The following is a 16,892-nucleotide window of genomic DNA, read 5'->3' on the forward strand; positions in this document are numbered from 1 at the left end:
TGAGGTGGCCTGTAAGTCTGCTGGTATTCAAAAAGACACTTTCAGAGCGTACAATTTTATGAGAAATTGAAGCATACCTCCCAGGTTGGCTTTTCTATTTCTTTTGCAAACCGAACTGGAAATAAGTGGATGGGAGGGGAACAGTTTCTTGCACTTTCCTTTATATTAATAGCAGACACTCCTGGATGGTAACGTCTGCGTTACTATCGGTTGACATTTTCATACCTTCATTTTATCTCCTGTTTACTCCAGAGATAGTGCTGGAATTATCTATCTCAATATAAAACGGGGTCAAGTTGCCCTTCCTTTCCAAATCCTACATTTTACGTTCTGAAATAACTAACCTTCATCTCATCCTGCGCAGTATTTCCATGCAAACCTCCGCTCCGGTGCAGCTCAGTGCTTCTCTTCTGCTTAGTCACTTCTCTGGAGAGAAGAGGAAGACACGTAAGAATCTTCTGTTTGGATTTTACTGATATATGAAGGCATCTTGGAGAGATGCCTTTTGGATCTCAGACTGTGGTCTTTTACATACTTATCGCTACTGAACCCTCTCCTGACTATTTTTTGGGGTATAATATTGGAATAACATCTCAAATTTACGTTTGGAGTATTCATGATTTAGAGGTGTCTAGCATCTAATTTTTGCTGTAAGATTGAAGCTTACATCTTACTATTCAGATGTTAGTAGGTTTTCTCTTAAAATGTGTCCCTATTTGGCAAGAAAATAAAATTGATGAGATTTGTTTTTGGTTTTTTTTTTTTTTCAGAAACTGTTCGGTAATACAGTTGGTATTGGTATTATTTAGAGACAATAAATTGGTCTCTAAAATAAGGGAAATCAGAATTGTATTTTTGCAGTACTTTTTATGTATGCCTTAAATGACTCCAATTAGACCTTTTAAGCTTAGAATACTTTTTTTTTTAGAAAATCTAGTCAGGAAAATGATTTCCATAGTTTATTTTTGTAAGACAGATTCAAGAATTGCTCTTGTAGAAAATCTGTCTTTTCTGTGCTTATTTTTTTTTATCTGTAAATATCCCTAATACCTTGCTCTCCACAAAGCACTGATTCAGTGCAATAAAGAGGAAGTTTTACAGTGTTTTTCTTTCTGAGGTGGAAAGGAAACAGTTGTTTTTCTGAAACCGTCTTGGAGCTTCGTTTTTATCCGCTCCCTTCCAAGATCCCCTGTGGAAGTACTCATTAGGAGGTAGCTTGTCATCATTTTTGTTGATGAAGGAAGAATGCTTACACTTCTGTCAGAAGAAGAAATACTCCCTGGAGTTTTCCAGGATTTCTGGACCTGCCAGAAATCAGAACTGCCGCCGGACCTAAGGACTGATGTCCGTGTGGACGGATGGAGGCAGTAGGTACCTGGCCTGTGCCTTCTGGATGTCCTGCCCTTGACAAGGGGCATCTGAGAGACTTAATTTTAAATCCGGAATGCAATTATAAACTGTTCAGGACTTGATTCAGAGCAAGTGGGACTTTCCTACCTCGGGGCAGGCAGCCGGGGGCAGTGATGGCTTCGGGCAGCTCAGCTCCCTCTGCTCCCTGTTTGGTGTAACCCTTAGAGCACGGAACTGGGAAGGATCTGGGTTGTTTTAAACACACAAGGTCTATTTGTGCTACTCAGCCTAATTTACTTCAGCTTAATTACTGCAAGGTGTAAAGCATGTTCTTGACTTTTCAAAAGCTGCTTAGTAATGACTTTACCAGCTCAGGGTGACTCTCCCAGAGCCTGTGATGGAAACTGCAGGATCTCTGGGATGGAAAGCTGCCCTGAAGCCCTGGAGTCATGATGTTGCTGGGTTGACACAGTCTCCCATTCTCTCTCTGCCTGGCTAACCCCGTGATTTATAGCGTGGAGGCTCTGGTGTGCTTGGTGGCCTCGGTAAATAGCCATGTGAAGAATGTGCTCCCTGCAGCTTATTCGTTCGGCTTCTTTGTCAGGCAGGAGTCCCTGGGAAAGCGTGCCAGCCCCGATCGTTCACGTGCCAGAGCGGAGGCTTAAGGGTCGCCTGGCTTTGGGGACGCTAGTGTGGCAAGGCCACCGAAAATCCCTTTTAAAAGCTGCCTTAGCGTTGGGCTTTCCTGTGCAGCCAGTGTTGCTCCATTGGAATTGCTTCAGGGCTGACACGTGGAGGCATAGACACGGAGAAGGAAGAGCAGTCTTGCTGCATTGTGTTCAAGAACTGCAGGAATGGTGGTGTTGGAACTTTGAAGGCAAGGTGAAAGTGTAAATAAAGTAGCTGCGAATTGGCATTACACTTTCTGATCAGGTAGCTTCCCTTTTTGATGTCCTCCACAGAAATTCCTTCAGTGTAGGCAATGCTTTTTATCCTTCTGCCTCTTCGCTTTGTGCGTGAAGAGTACTTTAAAAATAAAGCCCGCTTTTTATTTTAGTGCAGTGAGAGTAGGTTGCTTATGAACAGCCTCTTAACTTTTTTTAACTCCCTTTCGCTTTATTATTTGTCTTTCCTGATGGCTTCTGATGTTCTTCCAGCTTGGTTCCCTCGTGGCAGTCAGCAGTTTCAGGGTTTTCATGGGGTGGCTCATAGCTGGGCACTTCCTAATCTCAGGCATCAGGATTCAGGTCTCGCTTCTGCTCTGTGCTCACCCACTCTTTAACTTTTTCAAAAACGCATGCAGGTGGGTTTAGGTTATTGCAGGAAAGAGATAGAAGAGCTTCATTTGGTGCGTGGTTTTCAGAGGGATCTCGCTTGCTCTTTCCTTTAGGACTGATATACAACGTCTTGCCTCCTTTATTTACACATCAACCCTCCCTTGGTTCCAAGTTGTAGCATTTGGAGTGGCAAAAAATATATTTTCAGCTTCGTATCCTTTTGAAAAATGTTACTGAAAAATACTTGTTATTACCAGGGGAAAGAATTTCAGTGTGCCAGAAGCAAATCTGGGGTTGTCACTTCAGATACCAACACTTCATATTCCACCAAACATAATTATTCATGTTTCTACAAACTGCCTGTAGATCTTGGTTGTTGTACATGGGATACAAAATGGTGGGGTTTACAACTTCATCTCTTGGTTTGCAGGCGTGTGACACAGCACAGCGTTTGGCTTTCTTTTTAAAAGAAACGAACAAAACCCAGATGATCAAACAGGAGGATAAAAAGATAACTTTAGTCACCTAGCAAGAATTGTCTGGTGTGTCTGTCACTTCAGAGCTGTAGATCTTCACCGAGCCGTGTCAGTGCATGCTCGCTGCTTGCTTAGTGCACGAGCACAGGGTGCTGACCTGCTGAAATGGTAGGCTTTCTGCCAGCCACAGGGGCGGTGGCAGACTGCTTTCTCCAGCCGTGAGTCTTAGGATGCAGAAGAAAGAATACCTTGAGGTGACCTCAGAGTGATGTTCACTGGAGACTTGCATCATAACCACTGGATAAGAGTCTTGTTTTGTTTATTCCTTGTAGTGGAATGAGTCTTCAAAACAGAAGGGAACTGGTACTTCATTGAATCTTCTTGTCGTAGTGCTGCTGAGAGCACTGAATTTCTGTCTCTGTTCTTCCAGCCTTACCTGAGACATATGACTCAGGACCCCACTGATGTGATCCTCCCCCCGACTGACCTTTAGCTGTGGTTGTGTTCGTCTTACAGGAATGAGGGTTGTGTGTATTTGGGATAGCTTCAGGAGCAGTCGACATCCTTACAGGTGTAGTCTACAGAATAGTAACAGATAAAAAAGAATTCTGGTAGAAGTTGCAAAATGGCTTTGCCAAAAAACAAACAAAAACCCACAAAAAACCAGCAAACCTCAAAATAAATCTCCATGTAACATATCAGCAGAAGCCTGACGCCACTTGGGATGGGTTATTATTTTATTTGTCTAAAATGAAGCATTTTACATGGCATTTTATATTATATCTTAAACCAGAATCCTCTTATTACGAACGAAGTGGAGCGGGGTAAATCCGCCTCCCCAGCTAACACCACTTGCGACTTGCCCAGCTCTTCTACCCACAGAAATCCGCATGGAACAGCATGGAAGCAAGTTAAGGAAGCAAGCAAGGAGAAAGCATGCCCTGCAGCCAGGGACCAGGGGAGTCCTTGGAAAGCTTTGTCCAATTGCTTTGTTTATGAAACTCTGTAGAGGATTTCCAGTGGGTTTCCTAATGAACTGGTTTGTTTTTGAGACTTACGGCAATGCTGGTAATTACACTAGAAACAGGGGGTCAAGACTCATCTTCTTTCCCACAAGCTTTCAACTACCAACCATTAAACACACAAACTATGCATTTTAGGTTTTTTTCCTTCTTCTCAAAGTTTAACTCCTCATTTACTTGCAGACTACCTGCCACTCATGTGTCTGTGCCTTTGTCACTTTTGAAAACTTAGCTGTCTGTGAGAGCATTGCTGCACAGGGGCGGAGTGGAAATGTAGCTTTGGGCTGTGTGGAAGGAAAATTAACCTGGAGCCCAGACTAGTTTATTCTGACATACTGGGTGAGTATTAACTAGATCTCAAGTAGCACGTCTGTAATCCGATAACAAATTGGGTAGCTCTTTAAGAGTATTGTACTGGGAGGACTTTGTGTTTCTCCCAAAAGCTGAAACTCTATACCTTCTCCTCGAAAATTTGTGGAGAGAAGCTTAGAAGTGTTGTCTGCGTTAGCAAGATGTGTTCCCATAATATACAGCAAGAATTTCTTCGCTGCCTTTTGAACCATCTTTCTTTCCCAGTAACTTGCTTTTAGGCTTCATTGTTAGGAAAAAGCAGATACAAAAGCTTTAAGCAAAGATGCAGAGATTTTGGGCTGGCATTTAATGATGGCTTAATAGCAGGAAGAACTTCAACTTTGAGTGTATTTGGTTTTATTGTATTTAAATTTCCATTAAGGCAAAGTAGGCGGCTGGCTGAGTCTTAAACAACTGTGCAGCTGCCCTGATTTCATCTAAATATGAGAGGATTTTTCCATGAGAACCCGAGGTGCCAATTTAAATATATCATTTTTGTGACTATTTCTACATAAGGAGAAAGGGTTATTTTACGTTAACTTTTTATATGTTATGGAACAGATGGGGTTCAGTTTAGTGTTAATAGCTGGGAAGTGATGGAAATATCCTTACAAAAACGACACTGGAGGTTGAGGTTGAACGAGGCTGCATTTCTCCATCTATCATTTCATTTTATTATTGCAAGGAGACAGTCTTTTTATTTGACTATTATTTTATATAGACTTATTAGTGGTTTTATTTTTTAAAAATCTAACAAATAAGATAATGGTTACACATTTGGTAGCCACAAATTTCCCACTGTCAGTCTGTGAGTTATAATTGATGAGACAGGGTTCTTGGTGTGGTCAGATGTTTCACCACAGTCTCCAGCTCTGGATAGCAGATAATAAAATAGTAAGGAGAGGAAGAATGTTGGTTTTCTGTGTTTGAAAAGTGCTTCACTCTGCATTTCCTTATAGTATTTTTGCATGTGCTTAGACTGGAAGTTGCCTTTGCATGTTCTTAGCCCTGCACGGTTAACAAAGTCATTAGCTTATGGAAGAGGAGAGATGAGGCATGGAAAAGCCTTCATAAGGTGGAGCAAATTAAATTCCTGCAGATTTAGTGAATATGGAAGCTCCTCTTGTCTTACTGCTCTTTTGGGTCTCAGATCCTTTGTAACCAAAAGTAAAGAGCTGATCCTAAAACTGTTACGATTTTTGTTTTGTTTTTTTCCACCCTCATTTTCAGGACTTGCAGTTGGTCCTTGGAGAGCCAAGTTATGAATATTCTGTTGTTTATTTTGTTGTTTGATCTGTCACTGGGCCAGCCTTGCTGTTCCCAGGCAGTTTGGTATGATGGTCTGGCTACCAAACGGGGAACGACAGAGCAGAGACGGGAAGATATTTGATTAGATCTCAGAGTTGCCGAAATTTCTCACCTGTCATTTTGACATGACAGGCCTATCCTTCATGTTGCCGTTTGGTCATGGTCTGTGCTTTGGTGGCCATATCTCTCTCAAATCTTTCTCAAGTCTACTGGTATGCAGGAGTTCTGTAGATACCTGAATCGAGGCTTTGTGGTTCAGTTTTGACTCACGTAAAGGAAACGAGGTTTCGTATCTCTCCTTAGTGGTGGTGGTTAATTGTGGACATGTTCATTTAATTATACCGGAATATGAAAGTGGAAGAATTTGAGGGTGAAAATGCGATATGAAAGGATACGTCCTGCAGAAATTGGGATAGGAAGAGTCGGAGGTGGGGTGTGTAGGCATGGTATGTCTTAGGAAACACATGTGTTTTATGACTACAGTTAAATAATTTGAAAGAAACATGACTGTGTATATGGAAGGGAAGGCAATACGTGGAAATGGGTGTCATTGACAGGGAAACGCAACCTGGCTGGTTTTTGTCCTGCTCAAATGGAATAGAACTGGTAATCGCAAAGGAAATTTCTTGCCACACACACCACACACAACCCCCCCCCCCCCAGGATCTCACTGCTGTGTCTGAGGGAAGGGTATGGAAAAATACCCCAGCCATGGGAACAGGAATGTGACACAACTGCAGCAGCTGAGGAAATATAACTGCATGGTCCGGAAGAAGCCCCAAAGGAAAGAAGCTTTGTAAATTATTCATGCTTGCTAGTGTGAAAGCAATAAAATTAAATTAAAATTGAAATATAAGCATACATCATGTTAGATTTGTGTAAAGAAAGGAACTTGGCTACTGCAGGCTCCTGGTGTTGTGGTACACTGGAGATTGCAGCCCACAGCATCATTTCTCTGAAGAGCTGTCTGAGTAGCATCCAGGTAGCTCAGTGTGTGGATTCTTGATAATCTGTGTATACTTCACCATTTTGTGAGGCTCTTAAGCTGGCGGTGGTTGGAGACTGTACTGGAGACCTTTAGACCCCTCTGACTCAGGATTTGCTCCGCTTCATTTGAAGGAGTTGACATCTGTGTGCTGCACGATGTTGGTTCCAGGTTAGGATCAGAAAGGACCGTTCCCCTTTTAAGCCATTTTTCATACTTGGTAAAGGCAGAGGAGGTCAATCTCCGTAGCTCATTGATGATGTGTGCTGTGGGGTGCTCTGCTGTATTCCTCTTTGCAGCAGCACACAGGTGCTTTTACAATTTCTTAAAGAAAAGCGATTGAAAGTCTGCTCAATAGAAATCCCTTAAGCCAGTGTTGATGGAGGTGCTGGTGAGAACCCCCTGCCTGGCCAGGGATGCGAAGCGTGGGTACCATCTGCGTTCCTGCCGTTCTTTGGTCAAATTGCATTTCCAGCCTTTCTGTCCCGCGCTATTTTCCGTTAAATGAATTGAGTTTTCCTGAAAGCGCCTGGCCATAACTACTCCTTCCCACTCAGCACACTCAGGTTATTACTCCTCTCCTGGTCAGGGCAGAGCAGGAGGTAGCCAGAGGTCTTTGCAAAATGAAAAACAGGAGTTGGGAGGGAAGTGGGATAGCTGAGAACTGTACGGAACGACACTCTTCTCTCTTGCTCTTAACTACAGCCATAAATCTTTTCATAACGGTGGTAAAAAATGAAAGAAGAAAGGGGAGAAGCAAGTTTAATTTCATGCATTTCTGTGAAGAGAAAGGACAGAACAGTTTTGAAAAGGTGTGGAGGGAGGGTGAAAAACAAGTCCTGCAAAGCAGCCATAGTTACTTCATCCTCAGTTTGAAGCTGAAAAGCAACTCAGGGCAAGTACACACCGAGCAAAGCTTTGCGCCGTAGAGCAGAACTCGTAACGGGGCTCAACTTCTCACCCGCAGCAGCACAGGCCGTGTAAGACCCGTGGGTACTGCTGTGTCCTTTTCGATTCCGTTCGTTTTTGGGAGCTAAAAGTTTATAAAGACTAGATGCTCGTTCAGTCTGGTGTCTGTGTCCTGGGTGGGACCCCCCTTGCTAGACTTGGTCTGTTAATTCTGTGCTTCATCAGAGCAAACAGATACTCAGGTCATCTTTGCGTAGACACGTACAATGGCAAGAGTGTCATTCCAGAGGTTAATTTTAACGAGCACGTGCTAGTAAAACTGAACAGTGCACCTTTTCTTTGGCTTAGTCATATGTGGTTTAGATGCAGAATGTAGTTCTTGTAGCCTTCTTTATTTCCCTGCAGTCTTGTGAAGGGTTTACGTGCAGCATCATGATGTATAATAATGAAGTTTAACTGCCTTGTTCACTAGGTTAGTCTTTTGTTCCTTTAAGGTTTTTTTTTCAATTATGAAATGATATTAATAATCTCTTTTTAGCCTAAGAAGCTCTGCAAGAGACTGTCTAACGTGGGGAACGTGGGTTTGGGATCAGACTCGGAGCTGATCTACATTGGCCAAAGTCGTTACTGTCCAATGGTTGTAAGACAGTAGATGAGTAGTATGCTGAGCATCAGTCAGCAGAAGGTTTTAGCTTGGTTGGTGGGCTTAGAGGGAGAAGAAGGTCCTTAAGAACACAGTCTTCAACTACCTTCAGAGACTGTGGCAGCTTGTGCTGTCCCTGGTTTTGCCAGGGGCAGGTGGAGTCCATGCTTTCCATTAAGCTGAAATACCCACGTGTAGGTCAATGCGGTTCCTGGCACTGACCCACTCTAGGAACCCACCGCAGGCTGTGCGGACAAAATGGGGAGAGTGTTAGTTTGCCTCTGGAGAAAGGCAAACTCAGCTGACGAGAAAAGAAAACGTTCTTCTGACGTGAGATGGTGTTGGTGTCTGGATCTCTCTGCAGTGCACTTGCCGCAAAGACATGGTGAAGATTTCCATGGATGTCTTTGTGAGGATTCTGCAACCAGAACGTTACGATTTATGGAAACAAGGAAAAGACATTGCTGTCCTGGACCATATGAAACCCACGGCTCTGACTAGCCCAGAACTCGATGCCTGGAACGAGACGAAGGCGGAGTTGAAGACTAAATTGCTTCGCAGGTAAAGAGAAAAAAAATTGTGTCTGAGCACTGCGTTTGATTTTAGTTGCTAAGACTTTAAACACTATAATTCTTTTTTTGGGATAGTTCGAATGCTTCTTTTGTCTTCTTTTCTTTTTTTTTAACACTTCCTCTTGTAAATTTTTCTTCAGTAATGTGTTCCTTCATTGTTCTGTTTCTTTTAAATGTCATTAGAAGCACGTGTTTTCTGAAAGTAGGATGCTGTGTGCCCCCTCACATCTCATCTCTTATCCTGGAAGACAAAAAATCTGTAGTAAACATTTATAGCTTCACTTATCAAAAAGCAGGAGGGAAAAAAACTCCATCAGTTGCAAAAGGGATTTTATGCATGCCTTTCTGTTCTTCCTTTGATCTCTGTATTAATTTTCTACAAAATTTGTGGGTTTTGTGTGTTACAGCATGCTTGAATTGAAATTTTGGCATGCTAACCTTTTACTGTTGGAATCTTGCTTTATAGGATAGGAGATGAGGAAGAGGACAACAAACACCGGTATGTGACTTTCCTCATCATCTTAAATGACTTCATTCTTTTTCCTGTCAAATTTCTTAAAATAGTAACTCTGAAAGCGTTTTCCTTTTTCAGTGAGTTTTTTCATGTCTGCTTCCTTGAAAGGGCCCAGAAAATCTTGGGGCATTGAGGTTTCTCAGACTTCATCTTGGTTTTGTGCAGTTTTCTGAGATTTCCTCTTGCATCACTAGAGAAGCTCAGCGCTCTCATGCCTGTTCTGGTTTTGTGTTCTTGAGTGTGCAGTTAATCTGCTGAATTAATAGTGATGTGTAATGATTAACTGTTCGTGGATAAAGCTAAGTAGTCACTGAAGCAGGTAGTTAATAAAAAGCTGCTGCTGTCCTGGAAAGTGGACTTGAACTAGAGTGTTTTAGACATGGGCTGCCAACAGGAGAACTTTCCTTCCTCATCAAGCTTCCTTGAGGAATGAGACTCTATATTCTAGGAAATGGAATTATCATACAGCTTTAATGTGCTCAGATGTGAAGTGTGTGCCCTTCCATGTGCTCCCTTAGCCTTCCATTTTACGTCATTCGCAGTCCTGCTCTGCCTCTTACCCAAAGTGCTTGCAGTGCAGCACACGAGCTTACTTCCTTCTGCTCTCATCTAGTATTCCTTGAATTTCTGGTGTGAGCATTGACAGTCTCTGGAAATAGTACTACTTCATCCAGATGTAATAATATTCTTGTAATTTCAGTTCCAATATCACTTCTTTGAAATCTGGGAAAAAAGCTTTAAATAGATGGTAGGTTTTTGGGGCCATCTTTGATAGGGGCTTTAAGTAACAGTTTAAAAACTATTGACCTAATGCCTTGATGATAGCTGATTTATTTAGGCATTCTATCAAAGAAAAAGATAACATACTAGTAAGAGTGCCTCTCTTTCTCTAGCACTGGTCTTTATTGTCTTCCAGGAGTTTTCAGTTACCTGGTGCTGCTTTGGACTGGTGGTCCCATGTCTTGCCTTTTTTGCATGAAACGATTTGTCCGTTGTTTTGCAAGTGCTGAAACGGAAAAGCAGTGTAGTCTGAGAGTCAGAAGTTGTGATTTATGCTCTGTGGGCAACGACAGTCTGAACTCCATGAGTCCCTGGATCTTGTTCTTCCACATCTGGAAGTTCGGGATCTCTTTACTGGCTGTGGCTATAAGAGTTACTTATGTATGTAATGTTTGCATACTGTGAGGAGCCATATGAACACCAAGGATTGTTTTCCCTCTTTGAGCCTATTGCTTAGCAGAGAAGCCTCTCCCTCAACCTGAGCCTGTTGCGAAAGATCCAGGTGCTTCTTTTCTTTATCTGTCCGTTGTTTCCTGGATTATTTCAGTATTATCCTGAAGCAGTTCTGAAGCTCTCAAATACTGCTTAGCAGTAGTCTCTTTCCTACACTTACGTCTTGGAAAGACATAGTTTTACTTGAAGACTGACTTTTCTCAGCAGAATGGACTTTACTGAGAGAATGGGTTTCACCTCTGCCCACACCTCTTCACAGTTGTGTTTACTTAAGTCACTTTGTGGTCTGTTCTTCAAAGGGTATAAATGCTGCTTTTTCGCCAGCTCCTTTGAAAAAATGTAGCTTTTAAACTCTGCAGAGATGTTTTCTTTCTTCACTAAGGTCATTCATACTTAGTTACCTTGAAAAACTCAACTTTGTTTACTTCATGGCTTCAGCTAGAGACTGTTGTAGTCTAGTCCACAAAAAGCCCGTTTCTGGCGTGCGAATGATGTCGGATACAGAACATCTTCGCTTCTGGAAATGTGCAGCTTGTAGTTCTGGAAGCACAGTTTCTTTAAATGATGCGTTTTCTGCCTCTCTTCATTTTTTCCACAACTGCAGAGGGAGAAGAGCACTGCTAAAAGATCTTTTTTTATCTACTGTGAGTATAAAGCTTTGTCATTTAATTTTTGCCTGGCATTTCTACACCACGGGAATAAAACACACACTTTACTAAAAAGAGCTTCGTAACACTTAATTCTACTCCAGTGCCTTCTTCACCAACTATGGAAAGTTCCAGGTGCAATGGAAAAGTCTGACAGGTTTATCTCCTCCTCCCACCTTGCTTTTCCCCTGCAGAGAAGGTGGTGTGTACTTAGAATATGGGTGAAGACAAAAGCTGATCCTTCTGGCTTCGGCCGTGTGTTCCTGCTAATGAATGTCTTGCAGGTGTGAAGTTAACATCTATACTGGAGGGCCACCATATGGTTAGAGTCTGGCAATTATAAATGACTGTGCATATGGATCCACTTTCTTTCCTATTAATCATTCATCTCAGGTTTAAATTTTTTCTTCCTTCTTTGTTGGTTATCTGATGAAGGGCTCTTAACTCCACTGTACTCCAAATCTAATTAGCAGCTGAGTTCCTGGGCTCTGAGGATGGGAAGCTGAATTTCAGCTTTTCTGGAGTTTTGGGCCGCTGGATGCAGTGTGATTGCATTTTACAGTTTGTTACATGATGGTAGATGCAAGGGCCTGGAACGGGGAGGCCATATGGAAGATGCTGCTTTTGAAAATAAGCTCTACGTGCTAAAAATGGCAGAAAAATTGCAGGTCTCTGAATTGGTCTCTTTTGAAGAAGAGAGCTTGTTAGACTTAAACCCAACATTCAAGCAGCTGTTTGGTAGATCCTTTAAAAAAATTGTACTGGGTCTGGCTGGGATGGAGTTAACTTTCTTCATAGGAGCCCACGGGGCTGGTTTGGATTCGTGGCTACCACAGTGCTGATAAGGCACCAGTGCTTTGGCTGTTGCTGAGTGGTGCTTGCACACTGTCAAGGCTTTTTTCTTTTTCTCACTCTGCCCCCTGCCCAGTGACTGGGCTGGGGGTGTGCGAGAGACTGGGAGGGATATTGCCAAAGGGATACTCCATGTCCTGTAACGTCACGGTGAGCAGTAAAACTGGGGTAGAGAAGGAAGACGGGGGGAGTTGGCTTCCAAGGTGTTTGGAGACTGGCTGGGCATTGGGCTGCCCGCGGGAGACGGTGAGTGATTTCCTTTGCTTCTTTCTTTCTATTTTTATTCTTTCCTCTTTCCTTCACCTATTAAACTTCATCTCAACCTACAAGTTCTCTGGCTCTTGTTTTTCCCGTTTTCCCTCCGTGTCCCACTCGAGAGGTGGGGAGTGAGTGAGCGGCTGTGTGGGTGCTTGGTTCCTGACCAAAAGGCATTATCCTGGCTTCTGAATTTGTGTTTGCTCTGCGTCGTGGCTACTGCAACCTCTTTGTCTTAGTGGAGGTGACTCCTTAGAAGGAGCAGCATTGCTACTGGCTTGTTAGTATTAGTCTGGGCACGTTAATACGCACTTTTTTTGGTTAGACTTCTTCGTGGGCCTTGGACCCAGTGAATTACACTGCTGAAAAATCATATACTGCCTATTGATTATGCTGTAAGCATTCATTACACTGTGTTATTAGAAACTGGCAGTGCTGGGTAATGTTTCAGAGCTGGAAGATGATGCTTTGCAGAATTCCAGCAGTTTGCCAGAGGGAAGCACGTACAGAATGAAAAGAAATGATGGGATGGAGGCAGAGGATGAAAGGAAGCTTTATAGCAAGTTTTCATCTGTATTTTGAAACACGAGCAAAATAGATTTAAAATACAATTAAAATCAGCTTAACTGCTGCTCGTGAGCTTGCATTAGTAATGGTGGGAAAAAGCTCTTCAAGAAACCCGGACAGTTAATGGCTGCTGTGAATGGATCGTAAGCGTTGCGTTATGCAAGGTTCATCTGTTCCCTTTCAGATATCCACTTTGCCCTGTAGCTATTGTGAGCTACCTTGTGTTGTCTCTCCAAAGAAGATCCTTTTGTTTTATATTCAGCTTTTTAAGTCAGTGATCGTTTTATATATTGAAGGCTGTTCTTTTATGTCAAATCACACTTCTGTACTTCCAGGTCTCACAGAAAAAGAAGTCAACCCAGAAGACATAAAACAGAGGATCAGAAGTCTCTTGGGGATGTCATGGCTATCGAAACTGCCTTGGAAGATGTGAAAGTAAAAGAGGAACTGAAAAGAGGGCCAGATCTGGAGGAAGAGGAGAGAAGCAAAGTGATTGAGGGAGAAGGTGAGGGCCCTGCTCGCTGATGGCACGTCGCTTCAGTGGAGAGCTGCGGCGAGCTATCTCTCTAAAACACATTGTAAATAACTTGTCTGCTGTTGTTTATTTCTGTTGAAATATCAGCGGAGTCTTTCCCAATTTTAAAGCTGTGCTCACTGAAATACGCCATCATTTACAGCAGCAATTGATTTTTCCCTCTCTTTAAGGATTCAGTCCAAATCGTTTTCTTGGCAGGGCTTGAAATTTCTGCCAAAACTACTACAGGTTTGTAAAAATATATATTAGGGGAGGAATATTTTTAAATATTTCATAGAGAAACAAATAAATATATTTTGTGTCCTACTCTGAAAAGGAAAGATTTGTGCACTCTCTCGTGCAATTAATCTTTTCCGCTTTCCCTCCCTTCCTCCTCGTTTCTTTGATTTGAGATTGTGAATAAAGTCAGCCTTAGGTTGGGTGGATCCACAGCTGCTGCAGGAGTGCAGGTTGCAGGTTTGCTTTTCTTCAAGCCTAGCTGGAGGAGGGAAGCTTTTCAGCTTTCTTTGCGTGGCTGAAGTTAATACCAGTCCATGACAACTCCCAGTCCTTTATATTTCTTCTGCATATCCAAAAGATACGTGTCCAAAGACCTGACCTCAGCCATCTTACTGGAGGCTTTTTCTGTGATACTTTTTTTTTGTCTTGGCTGTGTATGAAAGGTTGTGATTCTTGCTGGGAGTAAGCTGCTTCCCCCCCCCCAATGTGCATGGTTAGATAGTTGATGTGTCTGTGATGCACTCTGGAGCGTTTCATAAACACTAGTGGATTCATTTTCAGGTATCGTATATATCTGTTATTTGTTCACCGTTTGGGGAAAACTGGTGCTGCAAACTGTTTTGAGAACCTTGAATAATGATTTTGAAGGAAATCTGTGGAAGCTCTGGGAAAAGAATTGAGGTCTTTGTTCAGTTCCAGACTCTCTTAGCTAGACAGCGTATTTTCTCTTTTCATGGGAAATAAGGAGTTTCAAAATCATTGTTGTGCAGAGCAGGAGTAGAACAGTGCAGACAGTTAATTTCTGTTGCCCTTGCTTGAAAGCATCGGCAGAGCATACAATTTATGCTCTTAGCTCTTGTACAAGTTTAACAGTTGATGCTTGTAATAAATGGTCTGAAAATGCTGATATCCCTCCGGAGACAAGAGATAAGTGACAAGGACAGATCCGAGATCCTTAGAATGGCAGAGGAACAATAAAGGCTCTGTTCTAGCAGAATAGGTTCCACTTAGACGACATGTTAAGAGCTCTTTAACTGTTAGCACAGGAGGGAAAAAACTTATTTTCAGCACCGTTGCAGAAAGCATCACTAGAAGTAGACAATTCGCTTTGCAGTTTCCGAGGGGTCTAGTGCTCGGTGTGGCTGTTGGCAAATATACAAGTTTCTTAATGCAATATAGCAATTAAATATCAATGAATTCTCTAGTTTTCTACGTCCTGCTGTCTGCGTTACCTCTCACAAGTGTCTTACACTTTCATCTTAAAAATAAGAAAATAGCATCTGTTTGGATGGCCCTGCTCGTGGCAATTTAGCTTTCCCCCTCCTGCCTTCACTTCCTTTTTCTTTTCCTCTGGTTTTAATTTGGCTGGATTTCCTACTTACACCAGAAGAGATGACCCTGAGAAGGAGGAAGAATGAGATTTCAGAGTAATCATTGGTAGTTTCAAAGTAGGTCTTGTTCTTCATGTTGGTTATTTGGACTAGCTGAGTATTAATATTGAGGTTTTCAGGATTTCTGACCCAGATACCTTAAGGTGTTTTTTGTTGTTGTTTTGTTTTGGGTTTTGGGTTTTTTTTTTATGATTCAGCTTTATACTCATGATAAGTTGTGTTTCTTGTGTTTCTATTAATGCATTTAGAATTCTCTAGCAGGTTTTCTTGGGACTTGAAATTAAAAAGGCCAGTCTTTATGCTTTGCTTGTCTCTGGATGTGCTAAGCCACATAAATACATCCTGTGAATAGCAGCTGTTACCCACGATGCCGTGTCTGTTAAGGGTCCTGCAGACTTGGGCTACAAACCATGTATCTTACAGCATTCTTTTTTTTTATAATGTGAGAAAAAGCAAAGAGATGCCTAACTCCAAAATAGTTGTGTGTTGTTTTCCACCACGTTTCATTAAATGGCATCCTCTTGAGTGTTGCAATTGTAAACTAAATATATAATTACATGAAGCAACACTGTGATCAAGATGCCAGGAAACCAGAACTGAAAACTTTTCGGCTATTACCTATGTGTAATAGCAGATTGGTGGTGACTGTTCGCTGCGTGAAGGTTTTACTTTTAGGCAACATCTCAAGAATTGGCCGTTAGCCAAGTGACTCATCTCTTGCTGGTTTTTCTCCAGTGTTACTTAAGCTGGCAATGGAGAATCACTAAGAGATGAGACTGTTCGATGTGACTGGGGGGATTGTCATGAAACGATGTCATAGCACCAGACTTTGTCCTGGAGACTTTCTGGACTTTTCTAGCATCATGTAGAGAAAATTGAGCCTTTTCAGAAATGTGCTAGCAGTTGCCGTGGCCATCTACATATTTGTAGTATGTGCCATGTGAAGTTCAGATAACAACCAAGCAGACACAAGCCCTAGAAGCAAGGAGAAGGTGTTTTCCTACCACTTTTGCTTTCTAAAGCTCTTGTATCGGTCATTTTGCATATTCTGTTAGCGTGGATGATGTACAGGATATAAACAAGGATTGCTCTAGGATCATATTCTCTTCCTAGAAGTAAGAAATACTATTTCTTACTATATCCAATATCAGATTGGATATTAGGAAAAAATTTTTTACCATGAGAGTTGTAGAACACTGGAACAGGTTCCCCAGAGAGGTGGTGGATGCTCCATCCCTGGAGACATTCAAGGCCAGGTTGGATGAGGCCCTGAGCAACCTGATCTAGTTGGAGATATCCCTGTTCCTTGCAGGGGGGTTGGACTAGATGACCTTTGAAGGTCCCTTCCAGCCCTAACCATTCTGTGATTCTATGATTCTATTGGAAGTGAAAATGTGGACTCAGTTGTTTAGGAGGAACTTCAGGATGGTGGAATAATCCTCGTGATTACTTCACCTACTGCACAGATTCCGATGTGGATAGAAGAAAACCCTTGAGTGCAACTATTTCATAAACACAGGCATCTCGAAGGATGTGATGCTGCATTAGAATGCTTTCTCCTGTGTTCAGTTTCATCTTATCTCTGTGCTTGTCCTTCTACTAGATTAATAAGTCTAATTTACAGCTGCTTTTTGAGCTGTTGACAGTACAAATTGTTTAACTCAAGTTGTGGCTAAATTACTGATGCCGAATCCATCTCTAGTTGCCTTTGCCCGATACCAGGGGATATTTCTCTAGCAGGGGAAGTCCGTACTCTTAAAGCAGCTTTTTTTCATCTCATTGCCCA

General features: G+C 42.2%; 1 protein-coding gene across 3 annotated transcripts in view; it reads left to right on the forward strand.

Annotated features, from left to right (window-relative positions):
• Positions 1-16,892, forward strand: part of KDM4B (lysine demethylase 4B) — a 92,210-nt gene that overhangs the window by 48,960 nt on the left and 26,358 nt on the right. For 2 of the 3 annotated variants that reach the window (XM_086627574.1, XM_086627575.1), the window contains exons 9-11: positions 8,686-8,882; positions 9,360-9,392; positions 13,297-13,466. In XM_086627574.1, coding sequence (XP_086483700.1) covers positions 8,686-8,882; positions 9,360-9,392; positions 13,297-13,466 — 400 coding nt within the window. The remainder of the gene's footprint in view (positions 1-8,685; positions 8,883-9,359; positions 9,393-13,296; positions 13,467-16,892) is intronic. The other variant, XM_086627573.1, reaches the window with a different exon arrangement.

Source organism: Tauraco erythrolophus, chromosome 28 (genome assembly GCF_009769465.1).
Source record: "Tauraco erythrolophus isolate bTauEry1 chromosome 28, bTauEry1.pri, whole genome shotgun sequence".
Classification (NCBI taxonomy): Eukaryota; Metazoa; Chordata; class Aves; order Musophagiformes; family Musophagidae; genus Tauraco; species Tauraco erythrolophus.